The 22738-nt window shown below is 41.1% G+C and overlaps 1 protein-coding gene across 17 annotated transcripts in view; it reads left to right on the top strand.

Moving 5' to 3' along the window:
- Positions 1 to 22738, top strand: part of ptk2aa (protein tyrosine kinase 2aa) — a 414515-nt gene that overhangs the window by 191709 nt on the left and 200068 nt on the right. For all 17 annotated transcript variants that reach the window (XM_043687800.1, XM_043687797.1, XM_043687812.1 and 14 more), the window contains 3 exons: positions 3352 to 3406; positions 18558 to 18698; positions 22210 to 22287. In XM_043687800.1, coding sequence (XP_043543735.1) covers positions 3352 to 3406; positions 18558 to 18698; positions 22210 to 22287 — 274 coding nt within the window. The remainder of the gene's footprint in view (positions 1 to 3351; positions 3407 to 18557; positions 18699 to 22209; positions 22288 to 22738) is intronic.

Raw genomic sequence — 22738 nt, 5'->3', positions numbered from 1 at the left:
AGATCATTGATGAAGCAGCTGAAGATGGCCTAGGGCATTACCCTGAAGAACTCTTGCAGAAATGTCCTTTAGCTGAGATGACTTACGTCCAAAGACCACAAACACCTTCCTTTGTGCCAGGGATGACTAACCAGCAGAGAGTTTGCCCCTGATTCCGTTTGATTCCAGTTTTCCTAGAGCTCCTTAATACTCGGTCAAATGCAGCCTTGATATCAAGAGCTGTCACTTTGTCCTCACCTCTAGAATACTGCTCCTTTGTCTATGTTTGAACCAAGGCTGTAATGAGGTTAGGAGCTGAGTGGCCCTGGTGGAACCCAAACTGGACAAATTTAAGGGAAACTGATCTTACCTGCACTACATGTTGGAGCACTTGCACTGACAGAGCAGTCTCCAAAGTGGGGAAAGTCAAAGGATTTGCCAGTAGGGTTGAAAGGCCAAATTCCTGACACTCAGATGATCCATTTCCTCCTCACCATAAAGCTCTTTGTGACCAAAATAAGCCACCAGAGTTAGCTGCAGTATTATAGCAAGCTGTAAAAATTGTAAATTACATAAAATCAAGACCAGTGAAATCAGGTTTGTTCACTATTTTATGTACTGAGTAAGGCCATAACCATAGTAAATGCAAGGAAATATGACATTTATGAGCGATCAATTCTGTTGAAAAATGTGGGTGTGCTGTGAAATTGTTTGTCTCTTGAAGTGTGCCTTGACACCGAAAAGTTTGGAAACCATTTAGTTAAAACAACAATCTCTGAAAATCTAAAAGGGAAGCAACTGGGTTGTAATCAGAAGAATGTGGGACACACATTGAGGAAACATGTGAAAAATGTGAGAATGCAAAATTGTAAGCCTGGACAGGAGAGAAAAACTTAAAACAGGAAACTGTTAATCAGTGATACCTTTCTGGAAAGTATGTGAGTGAGGGTAAGTATAGAATTTAGATAAAGTTAATATCACTGACGACTGTGTCGATCAGCAACTTGTTGATGCTTATTCTTGTTGCTTAGATTTGTAAAAAAAAATGAGAATTTGCATTTATTTAGTGGTCTGTTACGTGTTTAGACACATTCTGAAATGCTTCACATGCAGTAAATTAACTTTGAAGTCACAAACAGACAACTGGAGCAACCTGTTTGAGCATCACAATACTCTACAAATAGCACTGGAGGAGGAAGAAATGTTTGTAAGGACAGCAAAAAAAAACTGTCCTTTTGTTATTTGAATTACACCTGAATTAAAACATTTGTGGGGCGAGGCCTGACGTGGAGAGAGGAGTTATACAATGTACAATGGCTGAAAGAAATGTCAGAAGATGTTTAGGAACCATGCAAAGTAGATATGGAACATTTCCACTGACTGGCAGAACCTTTGTTGAGGATCTGATTCTAAAAAAACTGCTTTAGCACCACAGCACTTCTCTAGCACTGAATGGGTCAGCCCAGATTAGATGCTGAACTCCTGGAGTGGATTTCTGACTTGGAGATAGGGGTTTTGCCAATGGAGCCTTTTGGTCAGAATAAGAGGTGCAGTGTAACACAAACAGCTGTTGATATGCAAGTATAAGCTCAAAAGTTACGTTAAAGAGAGCCAAAAATGTTGAATGCTTTGTTTCCTTCTTAATAATTAACATTACTGTTTTCTAAATGGCATAGACTAATGTGTTACAAAAACCAGTTGAGCAAATTGCATGGCTGACATTATTCCAGTTAAACTGTAAAGAAATTGGTTTGGATATAAATGAGATTGGCTTACACAGAAGTGACAGCTGATGTAGTGATTCTCTTTCAAAGGAGAATTGAATCCATGCATCAATGAAGTAAAAATGAAAGAACATATTATGCTGTCCTTCCATATTAGTGCTCCTAAAGTGCGTCACTTTGTATTTCTCTGCCTTGAAAATGGAATTTTGGCATTTATTACTAAAGGATTGTAGTATAAATGCAGGGGAGTGCTTCTGCAATTGTACAAGGCATTGGTGAGATTGCATGTGGAGTACTGTGTTCTGCATCCCTAACTTGAGTGAGTATGCAGTTTAATTGTAGGCAGTTCACAGAAGGTTCCCTAGCTTATTTCCAGAGATGAAAGCTTGTCTTTTGAAGAGAGTGCCTATACTTGCAAAATTGAGAAGGATGAGAGAACTAATTGAGGTGTAAGATGCTAAAGGGAATTGATTGCCAAAGTAGACATGGGACAATCTAGAATGAAAGGTAATAGTTTTGAGGTTGACAGTGACAGATTTAAAGCACAGATGAGGTGATGTTACTTCTATCAAAGGGTTGTGAATCTGTGGAATTCACTACCCACGAGTCTGGAGGATGCCAGAACACTGAATAAATTTAAGGAGGAGATCGACAGATTTTTAATTAGTAATAGATTCAAGGCTTGGGGGAGCAGGCAGGAAAGTTGAGCCTCGGCCGAGATGAGATCAGCCAGGATCGTATTAAATGGTGAGGAGGCTCAAGGGTTTAAATTGCCTACTCCTGATCCTAGTTCTTTTCCTATTTTGAACTCCATCTGTTCCTGCCCATTTCACCACTTTGCCTACATCCATTGAAAATCTGCAATTATGCTTATTTTTGTCTCCCTGTCCACTACCAAACCAAGTTTTGTATCATTTGCAAACTTGGTAAGTCTACATCTGAGTCTGTCATTCATTTTAAAAATTTGAAAGTTACATTAGGCCCAAAACTGACTCTTAAGCAACACCGCCGCACACCACATTCCAACCTGAAAAATGTCTGTCCACCACCACTTTTTTACTGGGGTCAGTTAGTTCAATTGGTTGGATGGGTGGTTTGTGCTTCAGACTATGCCAATCACACGTGTTGAATTCCGATACCAACTGAGGTCACCATGAAGGTCTTACCTGTCTTCTTAACCTTGCCCCTTGCCTTAGGTTAAACTCCAGGCCAGTCATCTCTCTAATGAGAGATCGGTCCTATGGTTCTCTGGGGCTATAGTCCTATGGCGACTTTACCTCTAACTTTGTCACTGCAAAGTTCCTTATCCATACTACAATATTCCTGTCAATTCCAAGACATTCCTTCATCTGACTGACTAACAAACAGTTTGCACCTGTGTGGTAATGACATTGATCCTTCCAGCATGCTGGAATGCAGTGACGCCTCTCATTATTGCATGCAGGATGTATCAAGGAAGGCATGCACTTTTATGTACACAATGGCATTTTTTGATCAACGATTGGCATGATTTATAAAAAAAGACATAAAATTCAATTTTGTAGTAATGGAATAATGTTTTAATACCTGTTCTTGTAGGTCTTGATCAATGATCAAGAATTTACATTAGTACAAAAATTATTTACAGTTTTCATTTTATATTTAACAGGAAGGATGTGGGTTTGAAGAGATTCTTTCCCAAGAGCCTGGTGGAATCAGTAAAGGTAAAACTAGTTGGATTAAAGTTTTGATGCATTTTCTGTTTTAAGAGTTTGTGCAGCAGCATCATCTGATGCTCCCGCATGGGCTTAATGTTGATGCAATAAAGGGAACGGAACATTCAGAAGGATCAATGAAATGTCCTAGTGAGTATTTAGAAGTAAACGATGGGCCAAGATAACACGAGCAGGAGGTTTGTCATTTGGCCCTTCAAGCCTGCTCTGCCATTTGATAAGGTTGTCTGTGCTGATCCAAAATCTGTTAACTTCAGTCTTGAGTATGTTCAGTTATCTAGATGCAAATTTCTGTGGGGAGTACAATTCCATACAGTAATGACCTTCTGTGAGAAAACAAAATTCTCTTCATTTCTATCTTAAATGGGATACCCATAATTTTTAAATGGTGTTCTGCATTCACCCACTAGGCATCCATCATGTGAAATCCTTTCAGGATCTTTTGTTTCAATAAGCTCACCTCTCTAAGCTCCAAAGAATATTGGCCCAACCTCCTTAACCTTTTCTCATAAGATAACCCTTCCATCCCAGGAATCAGTCTGGAATCAAACTTCAAATTACTCCCTTCAGCTTAAGACTGGCAAACCTAAACTTGCACTGTCTTTCAGAAACACTGCCAGAAGCACTGGTTTTCTTCACCTTCTCATTAGGGTTGATTGCAACACTGATTAATCTCAATAGTCTGAACAAAGCTTCAAAGCTCAAGCCCAAGATTTCTGTCCCAGCTCACCATCACCCACCCATCCATTTGCTGATGAAACCTTCATCCATCCCTGGGTGACTGACACCTGTTTAAATGACCCTTTTCGCAAACTTTCCACTCACTTCAAACACCACTATCCACATTCTCCAACCTAGCTTACTAAATTCAATCAAAGAACTTGATGGTTTACCTTCTTTTTCTAAAATTGTGTCCATCAACAGCAGAGCTTCTCACATTAACTTTCCAGTCCCATACCCAGTGATCTCTAAAGCACCCTGGTTTGTCATACCTTACCTTTTAAACAAAAGTATTACCAGACCTTTTATCACACAAGGTCTGATTCCCTCACCCCGACACTGCATTGCCTGACTGTTGCGTGCTATTGCTGTTTATGAAATCTTCTGAATGGATGACTGAAGGAGTAGAAGACAACTAGGTGCCATGAGCTTTTAAAAATGTATCCATTTAATCATGGTTTGGCAAAGCCCCCATTTATACCTCTCTTGCTGGATAAGATGATGGTAAGCTGACTTCTTGAAGCACAGCAACACGTAGTTTTTGATTCATGATAAGAAAACTGAAACGGGTTAAGAAGGCTTGTGACTTGGAAATAAACATGTGAGTGATGGTGTTCCCATACCCTTTTTTTGTTGGGATAGAGGTCATAGCAACATAAAAATAGAAATAGGAATGGACTATTCGGTCCTTCGATTCTGGTCGGCCATTCAATATCATCCAACTCAATAACCTGTTTCCACTTTCTGCCTATATCCTTTGATTCCTTTAGCCCTGAGAACTACATGTCACTCCTTGAAAACATTAATTTTTAGGTGTCAATCGCTTTCTGTGGCAGAGAATTCCACAGGTTCAGCACTGAGTGAGTAAAGTTCTCCCCAGCAGAAATACCTACCTTGTATCCATAGACTGTGACCCCTAGTTCTGAACTTCCCACTCATCAGGAACATCATTAGGATGGCAGAGTGGTTAGCACTGCAGCCTCAGCACCAGGAACCTGGGTTCGATTCCAACCTTGGGCGACTATCTGGGTGGAGTCTAAAGACATCAATCATCTGGACACGGATGACTCCATCTTCACCATCACGTGACATCACATCTGCCCCCATGGTCACCACTGTAGGCCCCACTTCCACCTCCTTTGTAAACGTCATTTCTGTTGGTTACATCACTCCTGACCCTATAGTGCCCATTCAAGCTCCCAGCCCTGCTGTATGTTTCCCCCAAACCGCCCCTTCACTGAGGACGAACGTTTAATCCTCAGCAAAGGCCTCACTTTCATCCCTCTACGCACCCAGATCAATGAGTTTGTCATGCATCGAGACCTTGAACATTTCTTCCTCCGCCTCTGGGCCCACTCTTTCAATCAAGACTCCTGCCCACCCACCTAGGATCCCTTCTCTCGCCTCTAACACACTCCATTTGCCTGCACACCCTGTGCTGACCTGTTACCTGCCCTTGACCTCTTTATTTCAAACTGCTGCCTCAACCTGTCCACCCCTGTCACCCACTTCAACCTCCTGCCCTCACAACGGGCTGCTCTCCACTCCGATCCCAACCTCACCATCAAACCCGCAGACAAGTGGGGGAGCAGTAGTAGTTTGGCGCACCGACCTCTACACCGCTGAAGCCAGGCGCCAACTCGCAGACACCTCCTCCTACTGCCCCCTCGACCACAATCTCCCCTCCCATCACCAAACCATTATCTCCGAGACCGTCCACAACCTCATCACCTCTTGGGATCTCCCATCCACTGCTTCCAACCTCATTTTCCATGAAACCTGCACCGCCCATTTCTATCTCCTACATCTATCCACCACAACAAAGGCCTACAAGCCCTCCGTTTCTTCCTCTCACACCGTCCCAACCAGTACCCTTCCACCAACACCCTCATCTGCCTGGCTGAACTGGTCGTCACCTTTAGCAACTTCTCCTTCCCATCCTCCCACTTCCTCCAAACCAAAGGAGTAGCCATGGGCACCTACATGGGACCCAGCTATGCCTGCCTCTTTTTCGGACACATGAAACAGTCCATCTTCCACAGTTACAATGGCAGCACACCCCACCCGTTTCTCCACTTCATCGATGACTGTATCAGCGCTTCCTCGTGCTCCCACAAGGAGGTTGAACTGTTCAACTTCAACACCTTTCACCCCAATCTCAAATTCACCTGGACCATCTCGAACACCTCCCTCCCCTTCCTGAACCTCTCCATTTCCATCTCTGGCGACCGACTAACCACAGACATCTACCACAAGCCCGCCAACTCCCACAGCTACCAAGACTACACTTCCTCCTACCCTGCTGTAAAAATATCACCCTTATTCCCAATTCCTCCACCTCCACCGCATCTGTTCCCAGGATGACCAGTTCCACCTTAGAAAATCCCAGATAGCGTCCTTTTTCCAAGATCGCAATTTCCCTTCCCACGTGGTCTCCACAACCTCATCACCTCTAGGGATCTCCCATCCACTGCTTCCAACCTCATTTTCCCTCCTAAAGCAACCCTCCTAAAGCAACAAAGACAGAATCCCCTGGTCGTCAGCTTCCAGCCCACCAACCTCCACATACATCGCATCATCCTCTGCCACCTACTACGGACCTCACCAGCAGAAACATATTTCCTCTCCACCCCTATCAAAGTTCCAGAGAAACTATTCCCTCCGCGACGCCCTCGTCAGGACCACGTCCCCCACCAGCCCATACCCCTCTCCCAGCACCTTCCCCTACCACTGCGGGAAGTGCAAAACCTGCACCCATACCAGTCCTTTCACCTCCGTCCAAGGCCCCAAAGGATCCTTCCACATTCGACAGAAATTTACCTGTACCTTTACCAATGTCCGCTACTGTATCCATTGTACCCAATGTGGTCTCCTCTACATCTGGGAAACAGGATGCCTACTTGCGGATCATTTCAGAGAACATTTCTGGGACGCCTGCATCAACCAGTCCCATCGCCCCATGACTGAACACCTCAACTCCCCCTCCCATTCTGTCAAGGACCTGAAGGTCCTGGGCCGCCTCTATTGCCAAACCCTTACCATCCAACGCCTCATATTCTACCTTGGGACCCTGCAACCACACATGAACAATGTGGATTTCAAGTTTCCTCATTTCCCCTCCCCCCCACATTATCCCAGTCCCAAGTCTCCCATTCGGCACTGTCCTCCTGACCTGTCCATCACCTTTCCTATCTATCTGCTCCACCCTCCTTTCCAACCTTTCACCTTCTCCCTCACCTTCATCGAACTATCGCTTTATTAGCTAGCTTCCTCACCTCCCCCCCCCCAACCCCAACCCCCTCCTTAGCCCCACCCTCCTCCCATTTATCTCTTAGCCCCCAGCCCACAAGCCTCATTCCTGGTGAAGGGCCTAAGCCCGAAACATCAATTGGATGCTGCCTGACTTGCTGTGCTTTTCCAGCGCCACATTCTGGATTACTCATGAAACATGGCTAGTTTTCTGGCTTAATGGGAATAGTAGAACAAAGAAGCCTTAAGCTACAGCTATTGCAATGCACAATGCTTCATGGATGCTGTTTTATTACCAGCCACTAAACCTTGGAAACAAGACTAGGGCCATGTAAGCATTAGCCACATAAATACTGCTGTTAATCAGAGGAAATCAGAGGCTGGATATTCAATGGCAGGTAACTCACCTTATGACTCTCATACTAGGCAAAAGTCAGGATTTTGAGTCAATGTTTTCCAGTCGCCTGGCTGAGCACAGCATCAACAGCACTGAAGAATCTCACACCCAGCTTGATTTACACCCCATCTAACATCTTAAACATGTGCTACCTTCACCACTGGCACATAGTACTATAGACAATGTGCACTGCAGCAGTCCATCGAGCCTCCTTTGACAGCACCTTCCAAACACTCAACCTGTACTACCTAGAAAGATAAGGACATCAACTTCACCACTACACCATTTTGACTTATTGCTATTCTTACCTGTCTCTGGGTCAATACCGAGAATGCTCTTGTTGGCATCGTGTGAGTATATCAGCACTTCATGAACTGCAGCAGTTCAAGAAGGCATCTCAGCTTTATCTTCTTTATGGCAAATAGAGATAGGCATCAAATGCTGACCATGCCAGCAATGCTCACATGCTGTGAAGTAATCTTTTTAGAAAAGACATTTAACTCCTTGAGCTTATTTTCTCATTCACCGAAATCATGGCTAATCTGTAAAGTTAATTCATATGCTTGTCTTTATCCTATATTCCTTAGTACTTTTGGTTAACGAATCTACTAAATCTCCTATTTAAAATTAGTCAGCTAATTATTAGTTGTCATTGCTGGATCATAATTCCAAACTTCTGTCGCCACTGTGTGTAGTGTTTCTTAGTTTCACTGCTGAAATACCTGGTTCCTGATTTTTACGATGCCCCTTATTCGTGGTTCCCACAGCCAGCAGAAACAGTTTCTCTGTTTTCTCAGTTCATCTCGATGTCTTGAAAAATTCAAGCAAATTACTTGATTTGGAGTCCAGGTGGCATTCTGCTAAATCCATGCTGCCCTCCCTCCAATGTTAATGTATCTAGCTTGAGATGTTGTGTCCAGAATTGCTCATTGTTCTCCAGGTATGGCCTAATCATAGCCTTTGTTTGAGTGCTCTCCCTTTTTTTTTACTGAATATGTATAGGCCAGTCTGTTTCTGATTTTTTTTTTTGACCTGTTAATGTTTTACTGATCAAGGTATCAGCATCTCCGATTATTAATAGATCTCCTTTTAGGAAATACCTTACTTCTGTACTTTATTATGTCTCATTTGTCAAAATTGATATCCATTTACTACAGTTTTGCTTGATCACTTAATGCATAAATTTATGATCATATGTGCAAACATTCAAATTGCAGAAATAGGCCACTCAGTCCTTCAAGCCTGCTCAGCCATTCAGTATGATTGTGGCTCATCTGATGGTCCAGATTCCCATCTATCTTCTTTCATCCCGTTATCTAGAATCTATTGGAGAAAATTCTCATGTAGTTTTAAACTCTTCCAGGGGAGGAAACATTCTTTCCACAGGCTTTAAAAGCAACTCGATATTATTTGTTTCAACCAATTCACCTTTTACTATTCTAAACTCAAGTGGATGCAATCGTAGCCTATCCAACCTTCTTCATAAGACTACATACCCATTACTAGTATTGATCCAGTAAACCTTCTTTGAAATGCTTCCAACACATTTACTTCTTTGCTTTAGTAAAGAGACTAATTATGTAATGAAATACTCCAGATGAGGCCTCTCAAAAGCTCTGTGTAACTGGAGTAATCTCTATATTACTATGAATATAGAATAGTACAGCACAGAAACAGGTCCTTTGCTCCACTAGGTCTGTGATGACCATGATGCCATTCAAAACTAATCCCATTTCCCGAACATGGTCTGTATCCCCTCTATTCGATGTCTCTTCAAGTGTCTAAGTACCTCTTAAACATTGTCTCTGCAATTGTTTCTGCTTCTGCCATCTGCCTTGGTAGCATGTTCCAGGCACCTTCTGTCCTCTGTGTAAACAAATTCTCTTCATATATATTCCCTTTAAACTTTTCCTCTCTCACTTTAAACCTATACCCCCATTCCAATCTGGGGAAAAAAACACTTCAACTCTCTACCCTATCCATGCCTCACATAATTTATATATGCTTCTTTCAGATCGCCCCTCAGCCTCCCATGCTGTAATAAAAATAATCCTTGGCCAACCTCTCCTTATAGCTATTACACTCCAATCCAGGCAACATCCTGGTTAACTTCTTCTGCATCCTCTCCAAAGCCTCCACATCCTTCCCATAGTATAGATGCTGGAAAGATGCTGGAGTCTATTATAAAGGATGAAATTACGGCACATCTGGATAGTAGTAACAGGATAGGTCAGAGTCAGCATGGATTTATGAAGGGGAAATCATGTTTGACTAATCTTCTGGAATGTTTTGAGGATGTAACTCTGAAGATGGACGAGGGAGATGTAGTGTACCTGGACTTTCAGAAAGCTTTTGATAAAGTCCCACACAGGAGGTTAGTGAGTAAAATTAGGGTGCATGGTATTGGGGGCACACAGGCCAACTGCAAGCCCTCCCCCTGCTTCATAGGGCCGCAGCCTGCATTCTCTCATCCTTCCACACTCCTCCACCCCTCCATTTCGGAATGCCGGGCACTGACCAGTGGGGTACCGCACGGATCAGTACTGGGACCGCAGCTTTTTACAATCTATCTTCAGGATATACAAGATGGTATTAGCAATAACATTCTCAAATTTCATCAGCTGGGTGGCAGGGTGAAATGTGATGAGGATGTTAGGAGATTACAGGGTGACCTGGACAAGTTAGGTGAGTGCTCAGATGCATGGCAGATGCACTTTCATGTGGATAAATGGATCCTTATCCACTTTGGTGGCAAGGACAGGAAGGCAGATTACCACCTAAGTGGAATCAATTTAGGTAAAGGGGCAGTACAGAGAGATCTGGGGGTTCTTGTACACCACTCAATGAAGGTAAGCATGCAGGTACAGCAGGTAGTGAGATTATGAAAGGACATGTTTCCGCTGATGGGTGAGTGCCGCACCAGAGGGCACAGCTTAAAAATATGGGGTAGACCATTTAGGACAGAGATGAGGAGAAACTTCTTCACCCAGAGAGTGGTGGCTGTGTGGAATGCTCTGCCCCAGAGGGCAGTGGAGGCCCAATCTCTGGATTCATTTAAGAAAGCGTTGGATAGAGCTCTCAAAGAGAGTGGAATCAAGGGTTATGGAGATAAGGCAGGAACAGGATACTGATTAGGAATGATCAGCCATGATCATGTTGAATGGCGGTGCAGGCTCGAAGGGCAGAATGGCCTACTCCTGCACCTATTGTCTATAGTGACCAGAACTGCCAAATGTGGCCTGACTGAAGTTTATACTGCTGCAACATGACTTGCCAACTTCTTTACTCAATGCCTCAACTGAAGGCAAGCGTAAACTTTACACCTTCTTTACCACCTTATTCACTTGTTTTGCCACTTTCAGGAGCTGTGTATTGCCCTCCAGTGCTCAGTGCTCGAAGAGTCCTGCTATTTACTGCATGCTTTCCTCTTGTTGTGGAGGAGCCGGTGTTAGACTTGGGTGGACAAAGTTAAAAATCACACAACACCAGGTTATAGTCCAACAGGTCTATTTGGAAGCACTAGCTTTCTGAGCACTGTTCCTTCATCTGGTAGTTGGTACCTGAGGAAGGAGCAGCGCCCCGAAAGCTAATGCTTTCAAATAGACCTGTTGGACTATAACCTAGTGTTGTGTGATTTTTAACTTGGCTTTCTTCTTGCCTTTGACCTCCCAATATGCATCACCTCACTTGTCCATTTCCCATTTTACTGCCCAACTTTCCAGTCTATATCCTGCTGTATCCTTTGATAACCTTCCTCACTATATACAAATCGACTAATTTTCATGTCATTTGTAAACTTACAAATCAGACCATGTACATTTTCATCCAAATCGTTTACAAATATTACTAACAACAGAGGTCCCAGCACTGATCCTTGCAGAGCACATTGGTCACAGAACTCCAGTGAGAAAAACACCTCTCCAAAACCACATTCTCTTCTAACTTACTACTAACTCACCATGGATGCCACATGATTTAATTTTCTGGGCCAGCCTACCATGAGGGATGTCGTCAAATGTTTTAGTAAAGTTCGCATAGACAGCATCCACTGCCCTATTTGTCACTTCTTTAAAAAATGATTAAGTTTGTGAGACAAGACATTCCCAGCCATGCTGACTATTCTTAACAAGTCCAATCTTTTCCAAGTGTGAGTAAATCCTGTTCCTAAGAACCCTCTCTAATAACCTCACCGGCCTGTAATTTCCTGGATTATCCCTGTTGCCCCTCTGAAACAAAGGAACAACATTAGATATTCTCCAGTCTTCTGGGATCTCGCCTGTGGCTAAAGGGGATGCAAAAATCTCTGTCAAGGCCCCAAGAATCTCCTCCCTTGCCTCCTTCAGTATCCTGGGTCGAAACGTTTGGTGTTGGAAAAGCACAGTAGGTCAGGCAGCATCTGAGGAGTAGGTGAATCGACATTTCGGGCATAAGCCCTTCAACCTCACTTTCTCCTTTAGTGTCCTGGAATAGATACCATCAGGCCCTGGGATTTATCTGTCAATATATCAATGCACCCAACACCACCACCTCCTTAATATCCACATGCCCCTGAATATCAACATAAGCCTCCCTAATCTTAGCATGATCCATTCTTGTTGAATATCGATGCAAAGTACTCATTAAGCACCTCACATACTTCCTCTGGTTCCATGCATAAGTTCACTCCTTTGTCTTTGAGTGGACCTTCCCTTTCCCTAGCTACCCTCTTACTCCAAATATAAAATGCCTTGAGATTCTCTTTAATCCTACTTGCCAAGGACATTTTTGGCCCCTTTTAGCCCTCATATTTTCTTTTAAGCTTTCTTTTTACTCCTCAGGGGCCTTGTTTGATTTCTGTTCCCTAAACCTCGCATATGCTTCCTTATTCTTTTTGACTAACCTTTCAATAGTTCTTGTCATTCCAAGATTTCCAAATCTTACCATCCTTTTCTTTCAACCTCACAGGAACATATTGGTGAACTCTGATCAGCTGCTCTTTATAAGACTCTTGCGTCAAATGTGGATTTATCTTCAAACAGGCACCCCCAATCTAATTTCTCCAGTTCCTGTCTAATACTGTTGTAATTAGCCTTCCCCTAATTTAGCACCATCACCAAGGACCAGTCTTATCCATATCTATAACTATCTTAATGTTTATGAAATGATGATCACTGTTTCCAAAATGCTCCCCCTCTGAAACTTCACTTAGCGGTTAGGATTCATTCTCCAATGCAAGGTCTAATGTGCCCCCTTCCCTAATTAGAGTATCTACATCAATAACAGAAATTGCTGGAGAAACTTCGAAGGTCTGGCAACATCTTTGGGAAGAAAGCAGAGTTAGTGTTTTGAGTCCAGCCTCTGTTCATCAGAACTCAGTTCTCACAGAGCCAGACTCTGGATCTTACACAAGACTGACATAAACAGGTGGGTCTATTACAAATTGGACTTAATCAGTAATGGCATCATTACTGTGCTACTTGAAGTGAGAGACATTGAAGTCCTTCACCCACATAAGATTCAATGCTCTTGATTGCCTGAATGCTTCTTCAATTTGTGCTATAAATTATAGGCTATACCTTGGAAAGTTTGTTTCATTAGCTTGGTTGTAATTGTTTTATTATAATGCAGAATGTCAATTCTTCCACTTGTATAAAACTGATTATTCTCAGTAGTGAACATTTGTAGGCAGAATGAGTAACACGTGAAAGTTACTTGGAATTAGTTTGGAAGAAAGCTTCAATAATCAGCACCGCAGTACTGTGGAACAGGAATAGACAGTCACATTGTAATCTTTCATTACTGTGATAATCTCAACAGATCAAATCTATTCACAGTCAGTCTTGGGTATTTTGTCAAATCTTAATCCATTCCATCAGATTACCAATAATGCCACCATATGTTAAATATAGAAGCCTTTTATAAAATCCTTTCCAGTAGAACAGTTGTCAGGAGTATCAGAGTATTCTAATCCAACAATCTAATGATGGCCCTTAAAATCATCATCTCCTAACACTTTTTTACCTTGTCCATGACCCCTTTATCCTTGCAAATTAACATGCCATTTCCAACCTCCCTTTCCTCTCCAAAGACCTCAAACATATTTCATAAGATATTGGAGCATAATTAGGCCATTCGGCCCATCAAAACTGCTCTGCCATTCGATCATGGCTGATATGCTCCCTGCCTTCAATTTCCTGCCTTCTCTCCTTATCCCTCCAACCCATTACCAATTAAAAATCTAACTCCTCCTCCTTAAATTTACTCACTGTCCCAGCATTAGCCCCACTTTGGGGTAGCGAATTCCACAGGTTCACAACCCTTTTGGGAGAAATAGTTTCTCCTCAACTCTGTTTTAAATTTGCTACCCCTTATGCTGAACATGATGTTGCCTCCTGAATCAGTGCCCATCTATTGCCTAGCTCAATCCTTGAACCTTTGCAGATTTTTTCCTCTTTGTCTGAGTGCTGAAACAACCATGATCAAAATCCTGCATCACCCTGTGTAACAGTTACTACGAAATATGGTATTTCTGCATTTCCTACTAGGATCTATTTACCTTCATTGCTACAGTTGACATCACATTCTTTTATAATGCCTCTTTTCTGTTATCCAGCAAAATTACCCTGCAATATCTAGTTGTTGCCTGAAAGTCTTTTCTTTCTGTTCCCATGCTTCTTTCTGGAGGCCTCCAAGTACTCTTCCTTGATTCCCTTTTTTATTTCTATGCTTCCTTTTGGTGCCATCTGATGAGCAATGCATCACCCTGTTCCACACATTCCTGTTCCACCAACAACATCCAGCACTACCTCGTCACCACTGCTCTCAACCCTCTCTTCACTGCATCTGTGCTGTGAGACTGCTTGCCTGACCTCAAGTGCTGTATGAGCCAAAGTTCCATTCAATTAAGCATTGGAAAGTCTAAAGTCATTTCTGCCAGAAATTCCATTCTCTAGCAACCTTCATTCTCTAGATGCAATCCCTCTTCCTGATCACTAGCTCAGGCTCAAGCAGATTGTTTGCAACCTTGATGTCAAATTGATCTTCAACTGAAACTTCTCATATAATATCCTCTCCAACATCAAGACAGACTGCTTCCATCTCCATAACATAGTCAGTTAGTTAGTATCCTGCATCAGTTAGTCTCTTAGCAAAACCCTCATCCTTATTGCTATGTCAAAATGGAATTACTTTGATACTCTCTTGGCAAACTTGCCACAACTCATCGAAAGTTTTTACGTCCATATATTAATTTGCAGCATGTCCTATTCAGTAATCAGCCTTGTGTTTGCTGGCCTACATTGGTTGCCAGTCCAACAATACCTTGATTTTGAAAACTTAAAATTTTGAGTTGAAATTTCTGGCTTTGCCCAATCCTAGTTCTTTCACTGATTACTGCACTGTAGTGTAATGCTGTATTCTTTAATTCTCATGAGTTCCTACCTACCTTCACCCCACAATTGATGACTGCCTTGAGTAGCCCCACCCCCACTCGCACCCAAGTACACCTCTTTAAGATAGTCTATTCATCCTATAATTTCTCCAAAACTCTTTGTTTCTCTGTGGTGTAATTTTGTTTGGCTTAATGTCAGTTTTTGGTAAGTACACTTCTTGAAATCTCTTATGGTGATTTACTACTTAAATGAGTGATGCAAGTTGTTGTTTCATTGCTGCATTAGGATATTCCAGCAGTTTACGTTCTTCTCAGTTCTTTGATAAAGAGATTTACTGGCTGTGAAACTATTTTCTCTCACTATTGTTTTTGTTCTGCTCTTTAATTAAGCAATCCACTTTCCTTTATTTCCTTATTCTTATTAAGCATACTACACCTGAATGATTTTACCTATTTTTATGTTTTGAATGTTGATAGTTTCATTGAGGTCTCTTTAGTGTAAGGACGGTACTTTCTTTTGTCGTAAGCACTAACACTCTTTGCAATTTGTTAACATTTTCACACGCTGTAATCAGCCTTCTAATTCCATTTACTTTGCACTTTCACTCTCGTGTAGTTTTCAGGATTTTCATCCAAATTAGCAGCTGTAATTTTATCACTATGCCAAAATATGATTCTGAAAAATGGATTTTAAGACTTTTTGTTATTAGCACGACGCTTCAATCGTTAATTGTTTTGTGAATTGTCTACTTTCAGTTTGGTTAGCCTGGCATGCTTTAAGGTTGTCTTTTCCATGTTTATGTACAGTTGTAAATAAATGCCAATAATTTTATCATAAAAAAGAATTGACATATTCTTGGTAATTTGTTTTTGTAAGTTTATAGATATCTAAATAAAATCAAAATAAAGGAAACTACAATGGTATGGAAGCGAGCTGGCTATGATAAATAAGGGAATGTTATTTAAAAGGATGATGGTAGATAGATAATGGGAAATATTTAATGAATGCAAGGAGGAATTGCAGCAATTGTTTATTCCTGTCTGGTGCAAAACTAAAAAGGGATAGGTGGACCAACTAAAGCTAACAAGGGAAATTGGGGATCATATTAGATCCAGGAAAGAGATATGCAATTTGGCCAATAAGGCAGCAAACCTCAGAATTCAGCAAAGAAGGACAATGGGAGTAAAAGAGAGTTTGAAAGTAAACTTGCAGGGAACATGCAGACTAATTCCAAAGTTTCTATAAGTATGTGAAGAGACAACAATCTTTGAAAACAAATCTAGGTCCCTTACAAACAGAATCAGAGAATTTTTAATGGGTAACAAAGAGACGACAGACATACCTTGTAAATACAATTAAGTATTGACCTTGGTTCTACCTTCACAAAGGAGGACACTAATAATATCCCAAATATTTTGGGCAACACAGGGTCTAGTGAGGGGGAAGAACTGAAGAAAATCAGTGTTAATAGGGAAATGGTGTTGGAGAAATTGATGATATCAAAGACAGATAAATTCCAAGGGCCTGGTAATCTGTATCAAGAAATTAGGTGAGAAATAATGCATGCATTGGTGGTGATCTTCCAAGATTCTCTAGCCTTTTGAACAGTTCCTATGGATTAGAGGTTAGGTAATGTAACACCAGTATTTAAATAATGAAGTAGAGTGAAAAGAGGAAATCATAGACCGGTTAGCCTGACATCAATAAATATTAAAGTCCATTATAAATGATATAATAGCACAGCACTTGGAAAACAGTGACAAGAGCGATCAGAGTGAGTGTGGATTTGAGGAAAGGAAATCATACTTGATAAATCTACTCAAATTTTTCAATGATGTCAGTAGTAGAGTTGATAAAGGCGAGCTAGTGGATATGGTTTACTTGGACTTCCAGAATGCTTTCAATAAGGTCCCACATAATAAATTATCCTGTGAAATTAAAGTACATGAGACTGGTGGTTGTTTGCTGACATGGATTGAAAGCTGGTTGGCAGATAGGAAACAAAAAGTGGGAATAAGCAGGCCTTTTTCTGAATGTTAGGCTGTGATGAGTGGGGTACTTCTGGAAGCAGTGCTTGGACCCCAGCTACTCTCAATATATATCCATAATTTAGATGAGGGAAGTAAATATCTCCATGCTTGAAGATGAACAAAGCTGGTTGGGAGCGTGAACTTTGAGGAGGATATAGAAATACTTCATTGTGATTTGAACAAGTTGAGTGAATGGTAAATGCATGACAGATAAAATATAATGTGGGTAAATGTGAGATTATCCACTTGGGTAGCAAAAACAAGCAAGCAGATTATTATCTAAATGACAATAGATTGGGAAATGGGGAGGTATAACATGACCTGGGGGAGCTTGTGTGCCAGACAGCAAAAATAAGCAGAGTCAAAAAATGTGGTGCTGGAAAAGCACAGCCAGTCAGGCAGCATCCGAGGAGCAGGAGAGTTGACGTTTTGAGCATAACCTCTTCATCTGGAATGTGGTGGGGTGGGGGGTGGCGTGCAAGGGGGCTGAGAGATAAATAGGAGGGGGTGGGGCTGGAGAGAAGGTGCAGCAGGCAATGAAGAAAGCAAATGATGTGTTGATCTTTATTACAAGAGGATTTGAGTATTAGTGCAGGGATGTCTTTCTGCAATTACACAGTATCTTGGTGAACTCAAACCTGGAATATTATGTACAGGTTTGGTCTCCTGTTCTGAGGAAGCACATTCTGGATATGTTGGGTATGCAATGAATGTTTACCAAACTGATTCCTGGGATGTAAGACTGACATTTGAGGAGCGATTGAGTCAGCTAGGATTGTATTTGCTGGAGTTCAGAAGAATGAAGCCAATAAAATTTGAACAGGACAGGATAAATGCAGGAAAGACTAGGCAGTCCAGTACCAAGGGTCAGTCTAATAATACAAAGTAGGCTATTTAGGACAGAGATAAGGAGAAATTTCTTTGCATAGCGAGTTGTGAGCCTCTTGAATTCTTTGCCATAGGAGGTGGTTGAGGCCAAAGGTATATATCTTAGGGCTAAAGGGATCAAAAGAAATGGAGAGAAAGCGGAAAGAGAGAACTGAGTTTAATAATCAGCGCTGATCATATTGAGTCTTGAAACGAGCTGGAAGGGCCGAACGTCTTGCTCCTGTTCCTGTTTTCTATGTTTCAGTGACATGATTGAAGATGCACATCAAGTTGCTAGTACCATTAAATGAACTGGAGTAACGAGACATAATATTAGGTGTGATTTCATCATTAGCCGAAATTCCTTACATTTATGATAGTATAATCTAAATAATGGCAATAAAATTTTTAAGGATAAACTAACTATGTAAGGAGCTAAACATTTGAACTGAACAAATTACATCTAGATTTTTGCAATCAATCTTAACTATTTCCAATTTCTATTTTAGGCCAAAACACTGAGGAAATTGATACAGCAATCTTTTCGACAGTTTGCTAATTTGGATGAAGTGCAAAGTGTTCTGAAATTCTTTGAGATTCTGTCTCCAGTTTACAGGTTTGACAAGGAGTGTTTCAAATGTGCCCTTGGGGTAAGTTTGTACAGTGATGTTTAGGCAGTTTATAAAAAAAAAAGACTAACTTGTTAAAATTAATCCTGTTTCCTAATATCTCGTGCAAGTATAGATGTAGACTTCCAATGTAACAGAAGACAGATACGGCTGCATTATATTGTCAAATATGTGTTCATCTTCAAATTTTTTATTCCTTATGTGTGTATGATATGCTGTTTTTGCTCGTGCTATTTTGGTTAATTTCTTTGCTTCCACAAATTTGTTGTGAGGAAAAGAATGATTGCTACATGTATACAAATTTATTTTCTCCACTCTATACATTGTGGAATACTCTTAATGAGATCCAGTTCAAAGTGCATAAACAAAATCTCGTAGCTGAAACAGAGGCAATAATTCTTAGAGTTCAACCAGTAAAATTCCTGTGTCTCCACATATATAGATTCCATATTCCACATGGTCATCGTCAAACCTTGTTCAACAGTAAATGATTGATCACCTTTCTACCATCACATTGCTTATGTTTAAATGTTTCTAACTTTTAATTGCATATTTCTTCCTTATTTTGTATTAATTAGTTATGCTTAGTAAAAAAAAATTTTCCATTATCTTAGTTTTCTTGATTGCATGCAATTAATAAATCTTCATCCATTAGTATGCTAACTTAAACATTGGAATTTAAAAACACAGAAAACACAAATGTTCTTTGAACCTCACTTCAATGTGTGTTTGAAAGCAAACATAGAAAATAGAAACAGAAGTAGGTTATTCATCCTCCTGCACCATTCAATATGATTGTGGTTGATCATCCAATTCAGTTCCCTGTTCCCACGTTCTACTTACGCTATTTGGTTGCTTCAACCTGAAGGAATCTCCTCCTCCATCTTGAAAACATTTAATGTTTTGGTCTCTGCTGCATTCAATGGCAGAGAATTCCACAGGCAATCAACTCTCCAGGTGAAAAAATTTCTCATCTCAGTTCTAAATGGCCTACCTTGTATCCAAAGACGGTGACCTATAGTTTTGTATTGCCTGGTCATCGGGAGCATCCTGCCTGGATTTACCCTATCTTGTACTTGCCAAATTTTATAGGTTTCTATGAGTACTCCCCTAACCGATCCAGTTTCTCTTCATACGGTGACTCAGTGGTTAGCACTGCTGCCTCACAGAACCAGAGACCCAGGTTTGATTCCAGCCTCCAGCAACTGTCTGTGTGGAGTCTGAACATTCTCTCCACTTTGGTTTCCCAGCACAGTCCAAAGATGTGTAGGTTAGGTGAATTAGACATGAGAAATGCAGAGAGATAGGGATAGGGTATAGCGGTGGGCCAGTATGGGATGCTCTTCGATGATTGGTGTGGACTTGATGGGCTGCATGGCCTGCTTCCACACTGTAGCGATTCTATGATTCTGTGATTCATTAAATTTGAGAGTTTAACTCAACAGTTCTTCAGTTATTTATCTTTCTCACCTACAAGTTAACTAACAATTTTTCTTTCTTCTTCACGACTTTTCTGACAAAACAGTAATTTCTGATATTTATCTAATACATTCACTATCCTGAGGACTGTAACAAAGCTCTAAGTGTGTGAATTTACGCATTAAAAAGAGTAGGAGCAAGCCAAACAATTCCTTAAGCCTACTCCGCCACTCAATAACATAATGGTTAATTCTCTGGCTCACCTCAACTTTATTATCTAATTCCATGTCCTTTAATTCCTTCAGAATTCAAAAGATCTCCTTATCACGGAAATATTACGGAGTAGAGGAGGCTATTCAGCATTGCACGAGCTCATTAACTCCCCATAACTGTATGGATCATTTTATCCAAATACTCTTCCAGTGCTGTCTTGAATAGCTCAAAACTGCCTCGACCACACATCCAAGCAGTGCATTTCATATTCTAACTACTCATTGAGTGAAAAGGTTTTTCTTCACTTCACCCTTGTTTCTTTCGCAAATCACTTTAAATCTATGTCCTCTTGTTTTTATTCCTCTTACAAGCAGGAATAGTTTCTCCCTGTTTGCAATATCCAATCTGCTCATGATTTTGAAAACCTCTGTCAGATCTCCTCTTAGCTTTGTTCTCTCCAAATAGAACAGTCCTAAATTCTTTACTCTATCCTCATAACTGAAGTTTCTCATTACTGGGACAATTCCAAAATCTAACAAATTCTGGAAGATTTAGGGGGAGAGGAGGAGAGCGCTAGTTATAGGAGACTCTATAGTTAGAGGGACGGACAGGTGGTTCTGTGGACATGGGCGAGACTCTCGGATGGTTTGTTGCCTCCCGGGTGCCAGGGTCCGAGTCGTCTTGGACCGTGTCTTCAGAATCCTTAAGGGGGAGGGTGTGCAGCCAGAAGTCGTGGTGCACATTGGCACCAACGACATAGGTAGGAAGAGGGGTGGGGAGGTCATTCAGGAGCTCAGGGAGTTAGGCTGGAAGCTAAAAGCTAGGACAGACAGAGTCATCATCTCTGGGTTGTTGCTGGTGCCACATGACAGTGAGGCAAGGAATAGGGAGAGAGTGCAGTTGAACACATGGCTGCAAGGTGTAGGAGGGAGGACTTCAGGTATTTGGACAATTGGACTGCATTCTGGGGAAGGTGGGACCTGTACAAGCAGGACGGGTTGCACCTGAACCAGAAGGGCACCAATGTCCTGGGAGGTAGGTTTGCTAGTACTCTTTGGGGGGGTTTAAACTAATTTGGCAGGGGGAATGGGATCCGGACTTGTAGTCCAGCAAGTAGGCTAGCTGTTTGTCAGGATGTCCAAGAATGTAGGGAGGCTGTGGAGAAGGTAGCACTGACAGGGAATACTTGCGGACACAGAGATGGGTTCAAGTGTGTATACTTCAACGCAAGGAGTATCAGAAATAAGGTGGGTGAACTTAAGGTGTGGATCGGTACCTGGGACTACGATGTTGTGGCCATCACGGAAACGTGGATAGAAGAGGGACAGGAATGGTTATTGGAGGTTCCTGGTTACAGATGTTTCAGTAAGATTAGGGAGGGTGGTAAAAAAAGGAGTGGTGGCGTTGCTCTTAGAATTCCACTAACAACTTCCTTGTATCAAGTTGTAGCACAGGACCCTAGACCATTTAGAATGAGATTATTGCAAGAAATGTTTATAATAATAATAAGCAATGAGTTTGAGTGATGCAAATAGATGAGTGAGATCAATTACAGTGAGCATGTTGTACATGTTCTTCACTACATTTTATAGCAGTAGTCTCCAAATTTTAATGTAACTGGGCAATTTGTTTTAAAGTCTTAGACCAATGTAGATATGTATAAAGAAGGATTGGCAACTTTGTTGATAAATTGTATTTTGAAAATTGATCCTACAGTTCTAATTTGACAGGAAATTCCAAAATAATGGTTGTTTTCATAATTATGTAACATTTTTGAGCATGTGTAGTTTACTTTGTGTATCAAGTGTCTAATTCAGTCATATGTATAGTTTAAAGTAAAATTGACTTCTTACTTCAATTCTTATTAGTTAATTTTGTGTTTTATTTTCAACCTAAACAGTCAAGCTGGATAATTTCAGTTGAATTAGCAATTGGACCTGAAGAAGGCATCAGTTATCTTACAGACAAAGGCTCTATGGTATGTAATTTTGGAGCATTTATTTCATCAAAATATTTTCTTAGCAAAGTGAAATTGCAATATTAAAAGTTCATGCTACTTTGAACCTTTACTTTGAAAAACATGAAATAGTATAAATTGAGGGTTTGGTTAAGAAAAAGAAGGAAGTATATGTCAGGTACAGACAGGATAGATCGAGTGAATCCTTAGAAGAGTATAAAGAAAGTAGGAGTATACTTAAGAGGGAAATCAGGAGGGCAAAACGGGGACATGAGATAGCTTTGGCAAATAGAATTAAGGAGAATCAAAAGGGATTTTACAAATATATTAAGGACAAAAGGGTAACTAGGGAGAGAATAGGGCCTCTCAAAGATCAGCAAGGCGGCCTTTGTGTGGAGCCACAGAAAATGGGGGAGATACTAAATGAATATGTTGCATCAGTATTTACTGTGGAAAAGGATATGGAAGAAAT

Source organism: Chiloscyllium plagiosum, chromosome 4 (genome assembly GCF_004010195.1).
Source record: "Chiloscyllium plagiosum isolate BGI_BamShark_2017 chromosome 4, ASM401019v2, whole genome shotgun sequence".
In the NCBI taxonomy this organism is placed as follows: Eukaryota; Metazoa; Chordata; class Chondrichthyes; order Orectolobiformes; family Hemiscylliidae; genus Chiloscyllium; species Chiloscyllium plagiosum.
The sequence above is the reverse complement of the archived record's forward strand: the minus strand, read 5'-3'. Positions and strand labels throughout refer to the sequence as shown.